At 37.2% G+C, this 24,687-nt stretch overlaps 1 protein-coding gene across 1 annotated transcript in view; it reads left to right on the forward strand.

The window, feature by feature from the left end:
* The window catches only part of LOC124555630 (calcium-dependent secretion activator-like), a 1,496,314-nt gene that overhangs the window by 1,327,952 nt on the left and 143,675 nt on the right, over positions 1–24,687 (forward strand). The window contains exons 30-31 of the mRNA XM_047129606.1: positions 2,837–2,992; positions 17,597–17,750. Of these exons, the coding sequence (XP_046985562.1) occupies positions 2,837–2,992; positions 17,597–17,750 (310 nt within the window). The remainder of the gene's footprint in view (positions 1–2,836; positions 2,993–17,596; positions 17,751–24,687) is intronic.

Consider the following 24,687-nt stretch of genomic DNA (forward strand, 5'->3'; position numbering starts at 1 on the left):
ATGGAGTTGGCAACACAATTGCACACACAAGTCCCCTATTCCTGTAAATTGAAGGGAGGGGGCAATGAGCACTGATGCCACATTCAGTCACATCCCAGGTGTGTTCCATTGGGTTCAGATCTGGCAAGCTGGGTGGCCAGCATATCAACTGGAACTTGGTGCTGTGTTCTTTGAACCACTCCATCATACTCCTGGCCTTGTGACATGGTAGATTACCTTGCTGAAAAATGCTACTGCCCTCACATGATCATCATAAAGGGGTGTATGTGGTCTGAAACCAAAAACCAGTGTACAATACTCCTTGGTCATTATTGTGCCATGAACAAGCTCCATGGGACCCATGGATGCCCACATTAATGTTCTCTAGAGCATAATGGAGCTGCCACCAGCTTGTCTCCATTCCACAGTATAGATGTTAAGGAGCTGTTTCCCTGGAAAACAATGGATTCATAGCCTCCCATCAGCTTGAGTAAGATATTGGGATTTATCAGACCATGCAATGCTCTGCCCTTGAGCTGATGTCCAGTGCTGATTGTCACATGCCCATTTCAGTTTTAGTTTCTGATGTTGTGGTTTTAACATTGGCACATGCATGGCACATTGACTGCTGAGGCTCAGAATTAGTAGTGTTCAGTGTGCTGTGTGTTCAGACACACTTGTACTCTGCCCAGCATTAAGATCTGATGTTGGTTCCATCATAGTTCATTGCCTGTCCTGTTTTACCAGTCTTCCCAGCCAACAACGTTCATCTTCTGTAATGAGGGGTGGCTGCCCAGTCCCACAACATCTGGATGTGGTTTCACCTCAGTTTTTTCATATGTTGAAGACACTCACCACAGCACTCCTCAAACACCTAACAAGTTATGCAACTTTCAAAATGCCCGTGCCAAGGCTCTGGGACATCACAATCTGCCCTCTGTCAAAATCAAATAGAGAGTGTGCCTTCCCAATTCTACACACAGACTGCATGCTGTCTGATAACACATGCACCATGCATGTGTCTGACTAATGGTCATTCCGTGCCAGGTGATGCTGCTATTGCCTGAATCGGTTTATATTGATAGTAAGATGGTGGTCACAATGTTCTGGCTGTTAAGTGTACGTCTGCAAAAATCTCAGCAAGACTCTTAGCATATTTGGGGAGATCCTGCTGATCACTGCAGATGTAATGACCATGGGTGTCTAATCTGTATGGATGGGACTGCTTTGTGTAGAATAGGTAACAGATGTTGAAATGGAGGTTTTTCCATAGCTTGTGGGTTTGATGTGGATGAAGGTACCAATTTATTCATCCATGACATCAGTGTCTTTATTGAGAAAGGTGGCTTGTTAGGCAGAGTAGGACAAGGTGAAACAAATGGGGGAGAAAATGTTGAGGTTCTGGATGAATGTAGATAGGGTGTCCTCACACTTGGTATAGGTCATATATATATATATATATATATATATATGTCATCAATGAATCTGAAACAGATGAGGTGTTAGGGATTCTGGGTGACAAGGAAAGATTTCTCTAGATTGTCCAGGAATAGATTGTTTTAAGATGTTGTCATGGAGGTGCTCATTTTGATTCCTTCCACCAACACTTGCTTTACTGAACTGCATGGGGGGGGGGGGGGGGGGGGGGGAGTCTGCCTACAACATATCCTTTGTTCCCACAAACCTTGTGTTGTGGCCTTAACCTTTGCTAGTCCCTGTCCTCCATATGCTTTCATCACCTGTCCTACTCACATCCCAGCCTCAATTGTGCCTTTTGTTCCCCCACTGTACCTACATAGCACTTCCCATTCACTCTCCTCTCCTCTCCTCTCCTCTCCTCTCCTCTCCTCTCCTCTCCTCTCCTCTCCTCTTCTCTTCTCTTCTCTCCTCTCCTCTCCTCTCCTCTCCTCTATGTACGAATGTTTGTGTGTAAGTTTCATTGTCAGATAATGGATTTATCAAATGTCTGAGAAACATCCAAGATTCCCTTTTAAGTGTGCCTGTCCACTGCCAAGTGCCTCCTTTATGTAGTGAGTAGTAACCTGTGTTAATTCATATTGTTCTTCCATCAAAGATTTTCCATTATTTTGTAATTACATAACTCCACCTGAAATATAAGATATTGAAAAAAGTATTCCATACTATGATAGATGGTAGTATGGACCTAATAAGACAAAAAAGAGCTGTGAGAATTTGTTCATCTTCTCTGCTGTGAAACACATCTGTTCTGCTGCAAGCTCTTTGCTATTTCAAACAACCTACAACTTGCAGTAAATGAATGAGGACACATTTCTCTGTTATTTGCACATAGATACAGCATGCAGTGAACATCTGTTATGATTGTTACTGTGAACATACATTAATTTTGATGGAACTACTTTATGTTATGGTAAATTTGTGAAATGCTTTTAGATTATTGTTTCAGCTTTGTACTTACCAGCATATGGAAGCCTATTATTACACATGGAAAACAGCAGACATGGTCTTCTATTATTGTCTGAAAAGTGGATTCAATCATCAAGCTTATGTTGTGTGTGCTGAAACATACGCAGAAGCACTGCAGTTTCACAGTAACAGAATAATGTATTCTACATTGTTTACTAATTTGATTAGTGCATTCTACAGGTAATTTGTAATAACAATGAACTTCACAGTAATGAAGATGAACAAATGCTCATAGCTTTTGAGGCACGTGTTTTTGAGCCCATCTCCACTGGATATTTTTTCTTGTTTTGGTAAATACTACAACCCTCAAAAATATGGAACACTTTTTTAACAGTCTGTAGTTTATGTGGTTGTTATTATTAATTTTTCTCTTGGTGGTAGAATAAAGTGTAAGGGCTGTTGTTCTTTCCAGGAATGGATGTGCTACTTCAGAAGATTTGTTTTGGAAACTAGATGCCCTTCAATCTTTTATAAGAGATCTCCACTGGCCTGATACAGAGTTCAGACAACATTTAGAACAAAGGTTGAAGCTTATGGCATGTGATATGATAGAATCATGTATCCAAAGGTAAGGAATAAGTTACTTAATTTGTTTTCTAGTTATGTCAGACTAAATAAACTTGTAAGAATGTAATGCATGTTTTTTTTTCATTTGGTGATTCTAATTGCATTAAATACATTAAGAAAATTACAGATTCAATTGCCATCAGACATCAAGAAGAATACTGTGATCCCAGTGTTAAATATGGTAGAAGCTGAGAGATGATGGTGTTACTGAAAATGTTGTGTTGTAAGAACAGTGTTAGGTATGACGGTTAAAAACAGCTGGACATGAGTGAGGAATGACTCATAGGCAGACATGTGCATAGTGTAAGTAGTATCATTGAGTGCACTGTCCATGTGCAGTATGGGGAAGGTGTGCAATCTGTCTGAGTTTGCCTGAGGTCAGATTGTTATTGCCAGAGGATTGGCATGAGCATTTCAGAAAATCCATGACTTGTCAGGTGTTCAAGGAGTACTTTGGTGAGTGTCTTCAACATGTGGAGAAACCAAGGTGTAACCACATCCAGACATCATGGGGTTGAGTCATCGCCCTTCACTACAGATGTTGGACTTCGTAGGCTGGGCAGACTAATAAAACAGGACAGGTGGTGAACTGTGTGAAACTAACAACAGACTATAATACTGGGTAGAGCAGAACTGTGTCTGAACACATAGTACAGTGCACATTCATACTAATGGGCCTTCACAGCCAATGACCCATACATGTGCCAATGTTAATAGCACAACATCAGCAATTACAACTGAGAAGAACATGTAATTATTGACTCTGGACATTGGCACAGTGGCAGAGTGTAGCATGGTTTGATGAATCCCATTACCTTCTTGATCATGCCAATCGCAGGGAATGAATTTGTTGTCTTCCAGGCGAACAGCTCCTTGACACCTGTACTGTGGGACACAGACAAGCTGGTGGTGGTTGCATTATGCTCTGGGTATCATTCATGTAGGCATCTGTGGGTCCAGTGGAGACTCAAAGTAATTCAGAGACAGGCTGCTAGTTTTGTTATCAGTAGCTTCAATCAACATGTATTATGTGGATGCTTTATGAAATAAAATGGGAATATGTGGTGGGAAGAAGATGTTCTTTTTCACAAAATACTGCTGAGAAAATTTAGATAATCATCATTTGAAGCTACTGCAGAAAGATTTTACAGCCACCGATGTACATTTTGTGCAAGGACCGCATAGATAATATAAGAGAAATTAGTGCTCAATCCGAGGCACATAGATAGTTGTTTTTCCCTTGCTCTATTTGCAAGTGGAACAGGAACGGAAATGAATAGCAGTGGTACAATTTGAGTTTTACAAGAGTGACACTTTTTAAATTGATACTGATTTCTGGACAGAAGCTTTCAGTCTCAAGGAAATTTATCACATTCACTCTCTGAATTTGTTCAAGAATTTTATAATTATATAGGCCCATTCTTTTACCTTCATATAAATGGGAGTCACCTGAACTTTTTTCCTGTTGACTGCAATTCTGTAGCCGGCCATGGTGGCCAAGTGGTTTTAGGCGCTACAGTCTGGAACCGCACGAGCGCTACGGTCGCAGGTTCGAATCCTGCCTCGGGCATGGATTTCTGTGATGTCCTTAGGTTAGTTAGGTTTAAGTAGTTCTAAGTTGTAGGGGACTGATGACCTCAGAAGTTAAGTCCCATAGTGCTCAGAGCCATTTGAACCATTTTTTTGCAATTCTGCCCTGGGTGAGAGGTTCACAATAAATGCGAGCTAAGTAAGGGGCTAATTCTGCAGCTCTGTAACCAAACTGGTATTCAGTCCCGACTGGATGACTTATTTGTTTTTAACACATTCTGTTGCTTCTCTATTCCAGGGATGCCTACTACTATGTCCTCCATATGAGAGTCTGTGTGGTGGTATAACAACAGCATGTTTGTAAGATACTCCTGTGTGAAGGAATTCTTATATACAAAATTTTAAATCTTAGCTTTCCTTTTGCTGCCTTTTATTGCCACCACACCATACTGGTCAACAAGTGACTGGATAGCTGGATAGAAGCCTTCGATCTGCTTAGCAATTTTATATAGGACCAGATTTTTCTTTGGTTCTTGGGATGACCTTTCACTAAGTTATAGCTGAAGTTGTTGTATGTTTTTTGCATCAATCTCCTTAAAGACTCACAAATTTCTATTAGCTTTTACCTGTTGACATTTACACTTTTTATTAACTGAAAGAGAGACAATCTCTGCCTCCTCAACACTATCTGAATTTTATTACTAGAAAGATAGATCCCTTATCATTTAGCTACAAAATAGCAGGTTAGCAACTGGAAGCAGTTAATTCCATAAATTATCTGGGAGTACGCATTAGGAGTGATTTAAAATGGAATGATCATATAAAGTTGATTGTCGGTAAAGCAGATGCCAGACTGAGATTCATTGGAAGAATCCTAAGGAAATGCAATCCGAAAACAAAGGAAGTAGGTTACAGTATGCTTGTTCGCCCACTGCTTGAATACTGCTCAGCAGTGTGGGATCCGTACCAGATAGGGTTGATAGAAGAGATAGAGAAGATCCAACAGAGAGCAGCGCGCTTCGTTACAGGATCATTTAGTAATCGTGAAAGCATTACGGAGATGATAGATAAACTCCAGTGGAAGACTGTGCAGGAGAGGCGCCCAGTAGCTTGGTACAGGCTTTTGTTGAAGTTTCGAGAACATAACTTCACCGAAGAATCAAGCAGTATATTGCTCCCTCCTACGTATATCTCGCGAAGAGACGATTAGGATAAAATCAGAGAGATTAGAGCACACACAGAAGCATACCAACAATCCTTCTATCCATGAACAATACGAGACTGGAATAGAACGGAGAACCGATAGAGGTACTCAGGGTACCCTCCGCCACACACCGTCAGGTGGCTTGCGGAGTATGGATGTAGATGTAGATATGTGACCATTTATTTAATAACTGTTTATACTATAAAATAATCATAGGAAGAAGATTTGTGAAGATGAGCATCCACAGACCATAATAGTTACAAAACAATTCAGTAATCAGTGCAGTGTCCCTAAACATATTAGTCTACAAGAAACCAAATCTCGAAAATTTGACAAAATATTTCTTTATGATTGTAGGTAATACATGTTTTATTTAGTGTCCATAGCTTGTACTATGTGTTAAATATATTATAACAACTTAACACTAGAACTGCCGGAACAAGTACTATACTTAGAATCACCGATGTGGTCAAAGTGACCACTTTCTTTGTAAGTACATGCTGTGCTGTTTAATGTAAATATTAATGACCTTGATAACAATGTATCACTTTAATTATGTTTAGTAACAGTATCATTGTGTTTTACAACAACAATGGTAACATAATATTACTAATATTAAAGAACATAGTTCACAATATTTATCTGCAACCATACTAATTGTATTGCAGTAGTTTTAAAATTAATAGAAATTAATCTTGCTGGAGAAACTAAGTACCCATGAATATGTTAAGAGAAAGACCAATCATAAAATATGACCATGTATAGTACCTAATCCTACTTACAAGCATTACGAACTACTGTCTTTATTACTTTATATGTACATGGCCCACAAACATATCTCTTGCATTTACTGCACACTTCATTTGTCTTTTTTCTGCATTTCCTCATTTGGCTTAGTTTTCTTACTTTCGCAGGAATTTCCACTTCTTCTCTTTCTTCCCTTTTCTTCTTTTTCTTTTCCATCCCTTGGCATCCTTTCCTGATTTCTGGTTTCTATATAGGCTCTACGTAATTCTTCTGCTAGATTTAGGATGAAATTCCTCCTCCTTATTTTGATCCCTGTCACTAGCTTGAAAATGATCCATGCGTTGGTGGCTGCTAAATCAAGGATATTGTGAAATACATGTACAGACCCTCGACGAGTAGCAGAGTGGACAGAATATTTCCTCATCATCTGGTCGAAGACATCTACAGCAAATTTTGTGCTGTTGTAGAAGCTCACTGTTTCGAGAAGGTGTTTCGAATTATTTTATATTTCAACGACTGTGTGCATGTTGCTATAGAGAAGAACATTTTTGTTCTTTTTCCTTTGGTAAACAGTCAGAGTACCACCTTCCCTTTTCAAGAAAACAGACGTATAAAGAGGAGTTTTCATTTTTTTTATAGTGTTCGGAATTTCTTTTCTTGCACAGTTGATAGTGCTGACAAGACTAGTTTTCTCTTCTTCCAGTCTCTCCCCAAGTGTGACCGTAGTCAAAAAATTATCAGTAGCCACATTTCACCCCCTATTGCGATATGGAGCTACCAACTTCATTACTACTTGTACTGGAAGTTTCCCATTAGGTGCCCTCTGTTCGCTCTTTCCTACATAAGGCAACCCATTACAAAGATATTTTGTTTCTACATCTGCTAGAAGCCAGAATTTGATTCTGAATTTATCAGGCTTATTCGGCATATATTGCAAATACGGATACCAGGTTCTGCTGGGGAAAAGTTGTTCGCCCACAGTTTGCTACAGTCCACTCCGTGATCCTGTCCTTCCCCAGGAGTTTTGAGCCAGGTTCTGGAAGTGAACCCTTACTTCGTTTTCCTCTTCTACATAGATTCTGTATTGGTCCACTTACAGGAGGTGCAGTTCTTTTGTTACCCAGGGTAGGTCGTTCTCTAGCATTGTTTATATTACTGCTTGGTCCTGGTTCAGCAACTGCGTGAGGAAAGAGACAATTAGAAAGCTACAACTCATTATAAAAATGACATACCACACAATAAAATAGCAGTAACAGAAGTAGCAGTAGAAGTGTCAGCTCTATTATAATAGTGATCATTATTCATGTAGTAACAATAATAACAATAATAATAATAATAATAATAACAATATAAGTGAATGTAAATTACCTTCATCTTCAGTCTCGGAGCTGTCACTCTCTACATTAGCGACAGGTTGGTAATCTCCATCTGTAGAATCTTCCACAAGGTCCTCAACTTCAGGATCATTTTCAGCTTCTGATTCATACAAAAGTCTGACAATTTCTTCATCTGAAAGTGGCCGTGGCCGTGGTTTGTATCACTGTGACATCTGAGCCATGTCTACTGCTCTGAGACCAGTACTCAAATAATCAGTCTTGTTTATGCAAAACCCAATGGCAAACAATAAATGAAATATTGCATTGTTGAGCTTTTAAATTCAAACAGTGCGAATAAACTTCAGCAACCAACATATTTAGTACATTGTTGACAAGTGCTAAGAATAAATCCGGGGAGTGATGCACAACGATATTTAAATAATCTGTTTCAAATATACATGTAATGTGATCAAAGTGACCACTTGGCAGTTTTAAGTATAAGTGGTCATTCAAAGAAAACTAATGAAGATAAAATAAATATTGGACTATTTATATGATCTACATAAACATTTAGGAAAAGTCAGTAACTCACAACAGCATAGATTAGAAATTGACCGAATAATAACACGTTAAAATATAAAAAGTGATCAAATTGACCACTCGGCGGTCGTAGTGTTAAATGCTTTTACTTACTGTATTGTGGTACACTTACAGGGAAACAGAAGATGGTAGTGGATGAATCACAATGTAACTGCTGGTCACCATACAGTAAACACATTTGAATTTAAACATTATGTGGGATCTAGTTTTTAATTCTGAGTTTATAATGACATACAGTTATACACTGGTGTGCACAACCTAAGGTCAATAGTAACTTTCAAATGATGTGTCACTAACAAGTAACACAGCTTGATTAAACTTGCAGTAGAAATAGAAAGAACTGATACAGTATAGTACAGAAGGTAATTGGAGGAAATACACAATGATATCCACAGAAAAGATAATTTATTCAAAGACAGTAATTACACTGAAGTGACTACAATTTATGATGGTCCTGTTGACAATTCAAAAGGTGGGTCATGGTTGTTAATAGGTTGTGTGATGATCAGAGACAGTAGTACATGCTCTGCAATGTGATCACTTGTTAGTCACAAGGTTGGTAAGCAGTTCTTGTAGTAGGGCTTTCCATTCTTTCACCAGCATCATTGATAAACCCTGGATGGTCACTGGTACATATAAATGTGCTGCAGTATGTATCTGGGATTTAAGTCAGGGGAACAGGCAGACCAGTCTACCTGCATAATGTCCTCTGGTTCCAAGAGCTCCTACAGCTGCACTGTTATGTGGCCATGCACTGTCATCCATAAAAATGATGTCAGGGCTGAATGCATCCCTAAAAAGACACACATGGGGAAGGAGCACAGATCACAATAATGCTGATTGATGAATGTACCATGCTGAAAGGTTTGGAAGCCAGTGCACCCATGCAACATTTTGCTTCCACACACCATAATGCCTGAATCAATGAAATGATGTTAAACAGTGTTCCTGGGTGCATTACATGTTCTCATCTTTCACCACCTAATGTACCAAGGAACTTGTCAAATATTATTGTTTTTGTTAGTTAGTAGTTAATTTCAAGTTTCATGGATCATTTTGCATGATGCATCTGTAGGCTAAATGGTTTGTGAAAACAGTAGTCTTATGTTACAAAACATTATACTTTATTTTTTCAGATCCAGAAATAATAGCTAGTGCTTTTAATTCAGAGATGTAATAATGCTTGTCATGGGTATATAAGGATCTCCTAGCAAATATTATGGTTTTATATGGTACATTCTCTTTCAACCAATGAAACTCTACCACCCCAGACCAAAACAATTTTCTCTTTTGACATACTGAAAGCTGAAGCAAAATTTGGGTGCTTCTGCACATTGCTGTCCAATAACTGCTTTTTTAAGTCATTAAAATCATTTTCACATTCCTCAGTCCATGACTGTAGAACATTGTTTTTCAACAAATTATTCAAGCATGGTGCATTATATGATTGACCTGAAAAAAAAAAAACTAAGATACAACTGAAATATAACTTTTAACAGCCTCTTGTTCTTTTGAGAAGGAAAATTTTCCTTATCTTTTAATGTCCCTGAATTTGGGTGTATTCCTTTTAAAGCTGTTTTTATTGGGTCACTACCTTTTCTGTCTCTTTGTGTGTTTGGTATAAATTCAACATTTGATTTTAAACTAATGTCTTGTTGAGCTACAGACTGGGAACTTCCATCATAGCTCAGAACTGGATGACAATGCAATATTAACTTTGTTATCTGGAGTGTAGTGAAGGGTACTTTGTTTACCATTAAATTCCCCTTTTTTCTGTTCAGTCACAAATAGTTTACAGAGAGAATGATTATTGATGAGTCTCCATGTGAGCTTGAATCTCATGTTATTTTTGTGAGATATATAGAAGAGTAATAAAATAATAATACTGAAGAGTGATATTATAGAGTTAAATAGACCAGATTTTTATGACCAATGATTTCATGTAAAAAATAATTTACCCACTTTTAGTAAAACAGAAGCCATTACTTCTAATATTATAAATTCATTTGCAACTAACTTTACTTAGCACCCAAAAGAGCTTCTGTTAATAAACTATTTAACAAAAGTTTCAGTCTAGAATGTTTCCCTCAAAATCCAAGATATGAGAATTAGTACAACATCAATGTGTTTACAAAATTTCTGTCTACAATATTATAAAACCAGATTTTAGTTACATAACATGCTACAAAAATGGGTGTGATCTTGCAATTTGATCTTAATTGTATAATAACCTTTGAACAATCAATTTTAATAAACTAATTCTCTGAATCAGGAGCAATTGGTCGACATAACTCGTTAGGCTGTTAGTCCCTAAGCTTCAATTTGACACATGTATTTCTGCATAGCAGTGAAATTATAGTATAGTCAAATCTTGATATCTCCTGAACTAATTAACTCTGAGTAAAATGAACAGCATAACAATGTTCAGGACTAGAGAAATTATACCTGTATTAATAAGAAATTGAAATACTTTATGAAGTGGAAAATTAGGCAGACACATACACACATATGGTGCAATCATTATTTTGCATTTCTAATAGTGAAATAATGGAGAATGTCTATAGCATGTTAATGGGTGAATGAAACAAGTTACACTACAAGTTATTCAGTTTGCTTTATTGGTGGTGTTATTAGGAGAAGATAAATTTCATCATCTGAAAGTTTTAGTATGATATCCTAATTTCACTAATACCTTAACTCTGTCTCCCTTACAAAAAGTTTCAAAGTGTAGGTTGTTTTAAAAATGAGAGCCATTGTGATTTTCAAACTGAAATGCTTATTCCGTCACACTGAGGAAATAATTTACATCAGAATTTATCCACTCTTAGCTTCTATATGCCCATGTAGTTTCACCAACTTTTTGTAAGTGAATGTCACTAATTGGTTGTGAAACAACATGGGTTATAAGCACTTGATATGATTATTATTGCCGAACATCATGTGAAAATATTGTGTTAACTTCTTAATATCCACATATTTGGTTGTTGTAGACTGTGGATTGGTGTACATAAGTCAGATTTTAGCTGATGTTGGCATAACAATCTGCAAACTGCTAACTAGTAATCCTAAATTTGAGTCTTGTTTTGGACCTGTATCCGAAGCAATGCCTCAACTAAAAAGCAAATGATTTGTTTCCCTAACATCCATTATTATAACAAATTTTCATTTTAGTGTGTCGCATAAACTGTGCAAAATTTAAATTTATTACTATACAGAAGCAATTTGTGTAATTCTCTCAGTGCTTTTGCTAAGAAGATGACGTCTAAAACATAACAGAAAATGTACTGTGAAACATTCTGAGTGTTACATTAAAACTGTTAATTGTTTTCAAGATATAAGTAACAGAAATTTGCCAAGAGTACATCTCTGATACAGTACTTGCAATAAATTAGCAGTGTCAGTGGTAGTAGATAACGTGATATGAAAATACAATGAATACTGTGTGTGTCATATAAAGGTAAAGTAATGCATCTGTTGATTGGCTTAACCATCCTCTTCACAGCATCTGTTTGAATACTGCTTTTGTTCTCTATGCAATGGAAATTAGTTTTACACCATGCTAAAATATATTATCACTAACTATGTGGATGCATTAACAATTAATGTTATTCCTGAGTATGTTAGCACCTGTAACCCCACCAAATGTTCAGGAAATCATTTAATTTTAACTCAAACTTTTCTATTGCCTACATACAAATCTCATTTTGCATTATAATATGCTTCAGTTCATAGAGGGAAATAGCGATACATTTGGCTTAAAAGCTGCCAATGTTCAAAAATTATCAGTAAGCTTATTTTAAAGTCATTTGTTTAAATATTTGTAAAACATTGCACCAGCCACAATGCAGCACCACTGTGAGCGCAGTTTGCAGTTATGGGATGCATTAGTTGATGTTTGCAAGCAGCTGGAAATCACCATGATCACTGTCAATCAATTAGAAGTCTATATGAACAGGCATGTTGGGACAGCTCCTGAGAGTTGCGTACCAGAGGTATCAGAGGTAACTGAAGCACTACACTGTCCTGTAGATCCTGTCTCCTCTGCTGCAAGTACAGGATCTATTGCTACCCACCCACCTGACTGAGAAAGGTGTGTCAATGGTAGAGAGCTAGGTGCCCTCTACAGGGGAGGCAGGGATCAGGGAGAACTCAGAATGCTATAGACAGCCCCCTAAACAACAAATTCAAGTTGGTGTCTTCTATTGAAACTGAAACTGAGCCAGTGAGACTCGCTTCACTAGTTGGGAAACCTACTGTCAAGATTCATAAGGAAGCAAATGCAAAAGAGTAGGATCTATTAATCATCTGCTGTTCAAATGTACAGCAAATAAAGGTGTCCCATAGAAAAAATGGTACTAAGAAACCAGAAGGAACATCAGGTGTGCTTTTGAGACAAATGGTGTCTGTTGTCTGGGCTCCAACTTCATACTTTAATGATTCTAGCGACTGGCAGAGGAGGTTGAGAAGATTAGTCTTGCTCATGGAATTCCTAGAAGTTCACAGTTTTCTAAATTGTCCCCAGAACTGATCATGCCTCCCTGGTTCTGAGCTGAGTGGAAGGATTAAACCAGAGACTTTTAAGGCTGTGTGACAAGTTAGGCTGCACTTTTTGGACTTGAGTGACAGGGTTGAGAACTGTAAGGTCCCTGTAAATGGGTAATGTGAGCACAGTGCATAAGAGACTCCTAGCCAGGTGCAAAGAAACATCTGCAATGATTGACTGTATCAAGTCTTAATGATTAACTTCCAAAGCATTTATAGCAAACTGCCAGTCTAAGCACTCCTAGCATGCAGTGGAGCTCACATAATACTAAGTAAAGAATGCTAGTTAAAACCTGAAGTTGATAACAGTGAGATTTCTGAGAATATTTAAAAATACATATTGAAAAGGTAGGCTTGTTGTGAATGAAGGTGGTGTATTTGTTGAAATGAACAAGAAACTCAGTCCATCAAGATAGATATTGAAATAGCATGTGAGATTGTCTGGGTGAGACTCATTATCAAGAGAGGACATAAACTTATAATTGGATACCTCTGTCAACTACCAAACTTATCTCCAGATATAATCAAAAACCATAAATAAAACTTAACTTACTAATGAATAAGGTCCCCCATAAATACTGTCATCACTGGAGCAGACTTGAATCATGTAGCAATCAAGATAGAATAATTACAGTTACATAAGTGATGGGCATGATGAGACATCCTGCAAAACATAAGAAATGTGTTCTTTGAGAATGACCTAGAACACATTGTTTGTACCCTACTATTGATACAAATATATTGGACCTAACAGCAACAAACTGAACAGACCTCATTGAGGATGTCCACATAGAAACTTATATCAGTTATGGTGAGGCACTTCTAGCAACAGTGTTAACCAAAGGATGAAGGGCAACTAAATTAAGTAGAAAGATTTATATGTTAGCAGACTAGATCAAGAGGCAGTAATACAATTTGTCAACAGGGAACGGTAAACATTTGGCTCTGGAGAGGAGCATTTGCAAGAACTGTCTACATGCCTCTGTATGAGCCCTAATCTCTCTAATCTCATCTTCAGAGTCCTCAGGCAAAATGAGCATTGGCAGCAGTAGAATCACTTTGCAGTCTGCCTCAAATACTGGTTCTCTAAATTTTCTCAATATTGCTCCTCAAAATGAATGTCACATTCCTTCTAGGTATTCCTTTAATCCAAACTGGTGTGAATCTCCAACACTCAAACAGTACTCAACAAATGGGTCACACTCGTGGCCTATATGTGGCCTCCTTTACAGATGAACCTAGTAAACTAAAGGTACCATTTGACTTCCCTACTGCCGTATTTACATGCTCATTCAATTTCATATTGCTTTTACCATATTATGCCATATTATTTAATCAACATGTCAAGTAGTACATTACTAATGCTGTATTCAAACATTATGAGTGTGTTTTTCCTACTCATCATCATCAACTTATGTTTTTCTACATTTACAGCTAGCTACCATTCGTCAGACTAACTAAAAATTGTGTCCAAATCGTCTTGTATCCTCCTACAGTCACATAACAATGACATCTTCTCATACACCATGAAATCATCAGCAGACTGCAGACTGCTGCTTACCCTTTCTGCCAGATCATTTATATATATAGAAAGTTGGCTACCTTAACTGAGAGGTCAGCACATTTGACTGCCATGCAGCAAGATCAGGTTGAGAAATTTTCTCCATTCAGGATCTGGGTAGTGTGTTGTCCTCATCATCATTTCATCACCAGCAATGCACAAGTCACTCATTGTGATGTGAACTGAAAAGACTTGCAAATCTGCAGCCAAAATTCCCCATGTGGGTACTCCCAGCCATCAATACCATGTGATAATTCACTCATTTATCTAGGAACCTATTCCATGAGGTTGTTTCTTCATTAACAGTCAGCACTGTGGCAGCGTGGCAAATGTTTTACAGAAATCTAGGAATGTGGGCTCCATCTGTCACCCTTCATCCATGGTTCATAGAATCTCATGTGGGAAAAGGGAAAGCTGAGTTTCACATGAGCAATCCTTTATAAAACCATGGTGATTAGTGGACACAAGCTTTTCTCTCTGAAATAAATTTGTTACATTCAATCAGAGAATATGTTTAGGTATTCTGTAGCAAAACTATGTTACAGCTATTGGTCTGTAATTTTTGTGGGTCTGTTCTTGTACCTGTCTTATGTACAGGGCTCATTTGTGCTGTTTTCCAGTTGGTTGGGCGTCAGAACCTTGTGACTTATGTGCTTTTAACTGTTTCATTTCTATACACCACTGACGCTTATAACAATGCCCATTACATGGGAGTCTATTCAGTGGTCAAACAACAGTAAGTTTGTACGGTTCTCCTGCATAACCAATTTTTTAAATGCAAAATTTTAAAGTTTTACTTTACTGTTGCTATCTTCTACTGGGCACCAGACTGGTCAATGAGTGACTGCATAGAAGCATTAGATCCCCCTAGTGATTTTATGTAGGACTAGATTTTCTTGGGTACAACATTAATTTCTTTTTCTGCATTATACTTTTTATCAGGACATCTCCTCACGTATTGTGTAACTGATATAGCATGTAACTGAGCATTTTGCTTTACTGCACATCTGAAATAAACTATGTATGATACTGCACTCATTAAAATAATGGACATTCCTGTTAAACATGTACTTGAATGCACGCTGTTGCTCTCAAGGTGAGCTGATGCACATGCCATATTCTTCAAGGAAATATGTATTACTATGAAAATTAAACTGAATTAATCTCTGCACGAAGAGGCTATAAAGGCCCAATTGTACTGAATCCTCAGCCATCCTCGTATTCGGACGGGGAGGGGGGGAGCATGTGGACATGTGGTGAGCACACCATTCTTCCACTTCTTCCATCTTATGTTAGTTTACAAGACCCCTGAGTGCACCCCACTTGCCAGCAGCACTTGGCAAACTGGATGGTCATCCATCCTAGTGCTAGCCCAGCCCGACAGTACTTATTTTCAGTAAACTGATGAGAATTGTTGTTAACACTGTGGCAAGGCTGTTGTTGACTACTATGAAAATAAACTATACAAAATTAAATAATTTTATCAAATTGATCTGAAATAATTCCATGAAAAGTATGACTTACCATGCTTTTGGCTGAAAACTTTGGTTTCATTAAGTTTCGGTATGATATTCCTTCTGATCTGGAGACATCTTTTTCCTATTAACCCTCTGAGTCCTAACAGTATGAAAGGTTAACCTACTTTTAAAATTTTTCAGAAAATGAACCTTTATTGGCATAGTAAGCAAAGAATACAAAAAGAAATTGTCAAAAAGTAAACATTCAGTTGTTTTGAGGACATGGTTTCACTTTGTAATAAAATTTTAAAACTTTTCGCAAAATTCGCCTTTATTATTGTAGTAAGCAGTGAACGAAGAAGAAATAGGCAAAAAGTAAACAATCAATTGTTTTTACTAGATAGTTTTACTTCAAAACCACAGTTTTCAACCACCCATCATTTCATGTGATATATTTGAAAGCACATTCTCATTTTTCCTAGATAGAATCACACATCTCAAAACTTTAATATACTCATAATTCCTAAAACAAATTAGACTCTTAAATAACAAGCAAAATTGGGGCTAAAATTAAATAAAATTTTTACCAAAGTTACGTATTGCCTCAGTGGTTTCATTTTGAAAGCACTCACAAAAGCATTAGTACAAACTCAGATACAAAATCTACAACCTTCTTCAATCATGTAGCACAATTTCAATGCTTTGAATGCTGGAAATGACTGCTAAAATGCACTAAAATCATAGAAGTATCTCAGTGTACCTGTCGATGTCTCTGTTTTGCAACAGTATTAATGGTTACATACTAATGGCACTGGTACTCACAAAAAAATCAGTAAAATGATTATTTCAGGTGAAACCACTGATGCTCAATGTATTAAAGTAATCATACCTAAACAAGCATTCATCTAAAACAAATACACTGAAAAATCAAAATGTTTATCAGTTAGTAACTATAAAACATATTGTTAACATCTGCAGTATTATCAATACAAATTTTATCAAAATACAGTTCATCATACATGTTTCTAGCTCTACTGCTACTGCTCCACTGCTACCGTATAGCACAAATGCCATTGTTGAAATAAATGTATGGATCTGTATTATCAATTGACGTACTTCAGAACATGCATCTTATAACAGTTAATTTCATTAAAAAAAGACTTACGCAGAATAACAAATGCTATTATACTCATTCAGCATTTAGTATTAGTCTTTAAAAGTTACAAATTTACACGCACCATACAACTACGCTTAGAATAACTTAAATACAATTTTTATCACATGACATTTTATGAACTTAAATGTACAAGTTTTTGTAATAGTAATAATAATATATGGAACCGTATAATCCAATGCTGCAAATAATTCTGAAGAATCAAATTTTAGCTACAAAAACATAATCAAACAATATTTACAACAACAATACCTACTACATAGTCAAGCCTAAAGTACTGCTTATTTTCATCATCAATTTATTGTATATAGTTTTATAATTATTTTCATTTTTTTTCAGAACATCCCAATTACCTCATAATACTCAAAGCTGTGTTTATACTGCATCTTTGAATGGCAAGGAGGACAGTGTCATTTTTTTGTTCCAAATGTTTGTATGTGCTTTACTAATTGATATTTTCTCTTCTTTCACCAGAACAGAAACAGCTTTTCAACAGTGGCTCAAGAAAGGTGTCACATTTACATCAACTGATTACATAATTCCTTCAGAAATGTGTGCCATGGTGAATGTAGTCCTTGATGCAAAGAATCAATCTTTTAAACTTTGTGCTGTTGATGGAGTGGATGTGGTATGTCTTTCTTTATTTTAAAATTCTTTCTGTGTCTACAATAAAGAAATACAAAAAATCTACACAGAATTTCAAGCCTAATAGTATCTCACTAGCTGAAGTAGCTGAAAAGTGTTTACAGGGATCATGCAAATGATGTAATTTACTCAGTTCTTTCCACATTTACTACCTCTGTAAACAGTGCAACGACTAGTTCTGATTTGACATTCACACATCTTATACATTATTATCTCCAACATATCCATACTAAAACTGTCATACTGCAGTGCCACACTAATCATTGAAAACAGTAACAGCATGACAGAGTGGTAGAATAACAAGAGGAACAGTACAAACAATAACATTTTCATTAAAGTCACATCAGTGAAAGAATTAGCTGGTAAACCAGTTACTGTACAAATCCAGATGTTAATTGGTAGCTATTCTGATGTATGCAGGGAGTATAGAAAAATTTAGACACACTTTGATAGTCAATATTAATGGAAAAAAGTGTACCATTAAAATTCTTGCAGACAGGGAGAGGGGGGGAAAGTTGTTTTAAGTGACCCCCATTAGCAGCCAAACATCATTGTGCTGCTGAACTGTTTACCAAACTACAGCTATCATTGTTGCCAGTGTGATAGCCTCACAGGTGCCTTGATGGTTTCTCATAGCTCAATCAGAGTACCCGGCTTATGTTGAAAAAAATCGTATTTTAAGTTCCCCCCCATAGGTAGAAGTCAAGAGGTGCAAGGTCTGGAGACCTTGACAGGTACTCAACAGCTCCTCTTCAACCTATCCTTCATTAGGTAGACTTTCACCCAAGTAGGCTCTTACATCTCTGTTGTGAGGTGGAGCACCATCGTGTTGTAGATAAAATCTTTCATTTCCAAAGCTCTCTCAGATCGCATGTAAAATCAATCTTTGCACCATATGGAGATACACCTCAACTTCAAAAATGAATGGGCCAATCAAACTGCACAATTCGAGGCCACGCACACATTAACCTCCAGTAGATTAACATGTTGGTACATGTGATTGTTAGGATTTTCAGGAGTCCAGTACATGCAGTTGTGGTGGTTCACAGTAATGTTCAGTAGGAATTGCACCTCATCAGACTAGATAACCATCTCTAAAAGTCATTCATCCTTGCAAAGCATGTCTTTAAACCACTCACAGTACTCCATCCTTTGACGTGGGTCATCACCTTTCATAGAATGCAGCAATCTCGGAATTTATACTGTCCACTTGGTAGCCTGCAGAATTCATTTTGTGCTTGATTGGCTCATCCCAATTTCACATGCATACTGCTTCACAGATTTTTGAGGTGACATAGTAATATGTTGCAACACAGTAGGTCTGGAAGCTGGACCTGCTAATGTTTGTGGTTGGACAGGCTTTTCCCTATGCACATCCTGAAGAGTATCATCGGCTTCAAATTTATCCCAAACATGATAAATTATTGTAGGTGTTGGTGGCTTACTTCTGTACACATTACACCATTGCTGTTGTACCTCCATCATGTTTTCATACTTCCAGTACCACTTAAATGTGGCCTTGCTGTGCTCAAATGATACTCTTATCTCATTCGTTGCTGCAATGTCATCTGCTAGAGAATGTGCATCAAGATCTGTTGAGAAAACAATGGACTATGCTAGTGCACATAATAGCAACAATATGTTAGTTTGGTCCAAAGATATAAACTATCAAAGAGTGTCTACATTTTTGCGGACCCCCGCATATTTATGTAGAAAGGCTGCTCATAGTTACTGCAATAGTGATTATTGGGAGCAGGCTTGACATAAGTGTTGCTTGTTTACTCAGTGCACCAGACTTTCACAGAGGTGTAAGCATGTTTACAGACAGATTGCACATAGATATTATGTGATGGCTTGCTGGTCACAGTTTGAAAGTTTTGGGTGGCATCCAACTATTTAAAGACTCAAGTATGAGAAAAACTTTTATTTTAGGCACTACATAGTCGTTTGAAAAGCTACTAGGATGGATTTTGCTACAAGAGATGGTCTGTAGGTATCATGCAAAAATTTGGGTACAAAATATGTGGTGCTTCAGGAAAGTAGAAAAATTTTTCAAACCATTATATGCATTCACATTGGGTACACCCTATTTACAGGTGCAAGCCCCATTTTGAAAATTACTGTAAACTATTCAAAAATCTTGATTCATAGCTTAATCCATTAACAAAGTATGCCACTTTGTGCATAAAAAGCAGACCAACAAAAGTATGACATAAAAGATAGGAATCTAACAAGTACAGAGGTAAAAACTGAAATGAAAAATGTAACTACTTTTAAATTTACTTTTAATTATCCTGTAAGTTAATTGGTTTAAGAGGATCTGATCTACATTACTGAAAAATTTTGAATGCCCATCTTTATAATGAGAGGTGTCACTATGCTCATAAATGTGTTTAAGCTCACATGATAGTTTTAGCTCATACTGCAATAAAAAGTTTAATTATTGATATCTTTCAGTTAGCCATGCCTTCATGAAAACTACACACGTTAGAGAAATCAGCACATAAAAAATAATAATCATCTAAATTCATTCTAATTGAAATTTAGCCTAGATTGCATTTTGAAATATTTATGTAAGTAGAGTATGTGAATTATGTAAGTAATTATATCAAGGTAGGGCAAAGGTCAGAGAAAGAAATAAAAATTAGTTATTATCAGAGCTGAAACCATAACAGATGAAGTAAATCCAGTTTGTTATTTCTCAAAGTAACAGTCAGTTTTCAGAATATTTTTCTAAAAATTTCCTTTATTATTCCCATTTTTAATGTGCTTCTGGTGAACTGCTGTAACATAATGTGCTGATGAAAACATTCTCCATCAGTAGTGCCACAAATTCATCTACTATGGCTGCAGATGTTTTGTGGTGTTCTGGTCATGTCATAATGTTTTTGAGGGTGAGGGCTTTTGTGTATGCAAAGGACTGAAATGTGATACTATGCATCAAAGAACGTTTAATTTTGGAGGGGGAGGGAGGGAGAGAGGGGGAAGGGGGGAGGGAGCATTCACAACTTGTTACACCCACAAATTTTAGAAGTGTGTGTGCCATGTGCTTGATAAAAGAACTATAATAACAACAGACTATGAAAACTCTTTTTTCCGTTCAACTTTGCCTCGCCTTAATCTTGCAGTTTGCTGGTTCTGCCTGTTGCCTGCTCACAAACAATGTTGTGTTTATTGTTGAGAGCAGATACAGTTAGTCTTTGAACATGTGGTTTTCCTCGCTGTTATATACTGGGAGGCAAGGCATATGCCCATAAATGAATAAAAAATGAAATCTGTCTGCCTGACTTGTACTTACTAGGCTAATTATCACTGATTTGTTAAATGTAATTTTATCATGTGGTAATAGATGTAAGTGAGGTCACAAAAATACCTTTCATTTCATTTTTTGTTCAAATAGATATCAATTTCATAAGAATATTTTCAAATAAACACTTGATATGATACAATAAAGAATATACAGACCAATAAACAATTAATGAGACATGTTTCATCATATGCAGTAAGAATTGTAAGGTAAAACACAGTAAAACCATACAATTTGGTTGAAAAACAGTACTGAAGAGCCAAAGAAGCTGGTACACCTGTCTAATATTGTGTAGGGTCCTTGCAAGCATGCAGAAGTGCTGCAACATGATGTAGCAGGCATGGCCTTAACTAACATCTGAAATAGTGCTGGAGGGAACTGACATCATGAATCATGCAGGACTGTTCATAAATCCATAAGAGTAAGAGGGAGTGGAGATCTCTTCTAAACAGCACATTGCAAGGCATATAAAATATGCTGATTAATATTCATGCCTGGAGAGTTTGGTGGCCAGCAGAAGTGTTTCAACTCAGAAGAATGTTCCTGGAGCCACTCTATAGCAATTCTGGATGTTTGGGGTGTCACATTGACCTGCTGGAACTGCCCAAGTCCATCATAATGCACAATGGACATGAATGGATGCAGGCTATTAGACAGGATGCTTACATATGTGTCACCAGTGGGAGTTGTATCTAGACATCTCAGAGGTCCCATATCACTTTAACAGCACATTCCACACACCATTACAGAACCTCCACCAGCTTGAACAGTCCCCTGCTGACATGAGGAGTCCATGGATTCATGAGGTCATCTCCATACCAGTGCACATCCATGTGCTCAATACATTTTGAAACAAGGCTCATCCAATCAGGCAACATGTTTCCTGTCATCAACAGTCCAATGTCGGTGATGACGGAACAAGGAAAGGTGGAAAACTTCTTGTCATGCAGTCATCAAGGGTACACAAGTGGGCCTTCAGCTCCAAAAGTCCGTATTGATGATGTTCTGTTGAATGGTTTGCATGCTGACACTTGTTAATGGCCCAGCATTGATATCTGCAGCAATTTGCAGAAGGTTTGCTCGTCTGTCATGTTGAACAGTTCTGTTCAGTCATTGTTGGTCCTTTTTCTGACCACAGAATTGTTGGAGATTTGGTGTTTTAGGAGATTCCTGATACTCACAGTACACTTATAAAATGGTCATATGGGAAAAGCTCCACTTCACTGCTATCTCGGCGACGCTATGTCCCATGATTCAGGCACCAACTATCATACCATGTTCAAACTCACTTAAATCTTAATAACTTGCCACTGTAGCAGCAGTAACTGTTCTAACAGTGCACCATGCACTTCTTGTCTTATATAGGAGTTGCTGACCACAGTACTGTATTCTGCCTGTTTTCGTATCTCTGTATTTGAATACGCATGCCTATACCAGTTTCTTTGGTGCTTCACTGTACTTCCAGTCTACTTTTGTAAGGTTGGAACTGTTATGAACATCTTCAGTTCTCTCCTGGAATGTTATCCCATATGTAATTACAGAGTAGAAATATGAAAAATATACAGCTCTCATACATTCCCTGTGATTAAATATGAAACAAATCGAACTGAGTTCAACTTGTTTGTGAGATGTAGAACATAGGTCTTACTGTCCAGGTTTACATCCATATGCTAAATAAAGAATTTAGTAGTAGCTACATTCTCTACTTGGTGGTTTCTTGGTACTAATAATGAGTTCCTGTAGGCTTTATTATCCTGAAATTAAAAGAATGTGAAAATGTTTTCAACATTAGGCACATCATGCAACTAATTAATGGTACTATGCCAAACAATGTGGATTATGTGCTTCAGAGAAACTAACGCTGAACTCGTAGTTGCTAACATAGACACGTAGATTCCACTGGGTTGAGTTTGCCAAACTCATTCATTTATAACACTACTTTTAAGCTACATTTATAACAATACTGGGCCGGCCGGAGTGGCCGTGCGGTTCTAGGCGCTACAGTCTGGAGCCAAGCGACCGCTACGGTCGCAGGTTCAAATCCTGCCTCGGGCATGGATGTGTGTGATGTCCTTAGGATAGTTAGGTTGAATTAGTTCTAAGTTCTAGGCAACTGATGACCTCAGAATTAAGTCACATAGTGCTCAGAGCCATTTGAACCATTTATAACGATACTGTAAGCAAAATATGACTAAGAGTTTCTTTTGGCTCTTGGAGTAATGTAAATTGACATATTTATTGTAGAAACATAATTTTGACACATGAAGCACCATACATAATGATCTCTGATCATGGAAAATTATTTCAGTCAGTGCTAATGACAGAAGCAATTTCATGCTGCAACATTGTCCCCAGGTTGGCAACTGCCTATGATCCACAGTCAAATGTTGTCATGGAGTGTCTTAATATGGTGTCAGCAGATACACTCATGATGTGATGTATATTGATTTACAGATATACAGAAGGAGAGATTGTGATACAATTCTGCCTGTCTTGAGATTTTGATATAACATAGCTAAGCAAGACACTACATCCTTTGTGTAATTTTTCCTGATCCATGGACAAGTGACTGAAAAACAATGGATATCTTGTTTCTGCTTTAACCTGATCCATGAAACATCTCGTCATCACTAGAACAGCAAGAAAGAAACAAAACAGCTGGCATACATAGGGACCTTGGGGGCACAGCATACGACTATGATTGCTACATGCCTATCACCAACTTGTAAGCTACAATTCATGAGACCTACTTTGGAATTTTACACATGTGTGGAAGGTTAGGCTGACAGAAAAGTTATTAAAGAGTTATTAAGTTGGCCTATATCATAATCTATGTGATACATCAGATGTCCCCCAAGAAGCTGAGGATGATAATCATCCATATAGGTGACAAAACTGCAGAGACATTATCCATGCCCTTAGCATGAAGTACTACAATAGTTCTGAAGCCTATATTAATGATGGGAGCTTTCATTAAAAGGAAAATGAAGATCTGCCTGATGATTGTTTTGACTCAGTGGAAGTAACTCCATTCAAATGTTACAGTGACAATAAGGATGTGAAACAAACCAGAACATAAGGATCCACCAATGTTATCACATGAAGGACCACTGACTTGGTCCAGATGCAGTGAAATATAGCTCTTTCCAAAACAACAGGTCACTATTTTATGTTAGTGAGAGAGAAGTTCCATGTGTGGTGCATTCTTAGTTTCGATGCCACAATTACAGTCTATGGCTGATGATGCACAAGTCTCCAATATGATTCCCAACATCAACAATTATTTATCATTTGAAACTTTTGGTATCTACAGGGTTTTGGAATATTGTAATTTACTAGAACATTCTGTGTATGTATAAACAGATGTACACTCTGTATAGGTACTCAGTACAACTTCATCCACACATTCATGTGTGCTTAATAAACATGCTGTCAGTGTGAAGGAGTAGTTTCTGTTGCTGATCATGCTGTTTTAACTGGTTCTTGATTCACAGTTTTATGTGGCTACCTTTATACTAAGACACTGAAACATCTATATTTACTTAAATTGAAGTTGGTATTTTTTTACAGGATCTGAGTGTCTTTCAAAAGAGAACTCAAGTGAAATGTTTCA

The sequence above is a fragment of the Schistocerca americana genome, chromosome X (assembly GCF_021461395.2).
Source record: "Schistocerca americana isolate TAMUIC-IGC-003095 chromosome X, iqSchAmer2.1, whole genome shotgun sequence".
Lineage (NCBI taxonomy): Eukaryota > Metazoa > Arthropoda > Insecta > Orthoptera > Acrididae > Schistocerca > Schistocerca americana.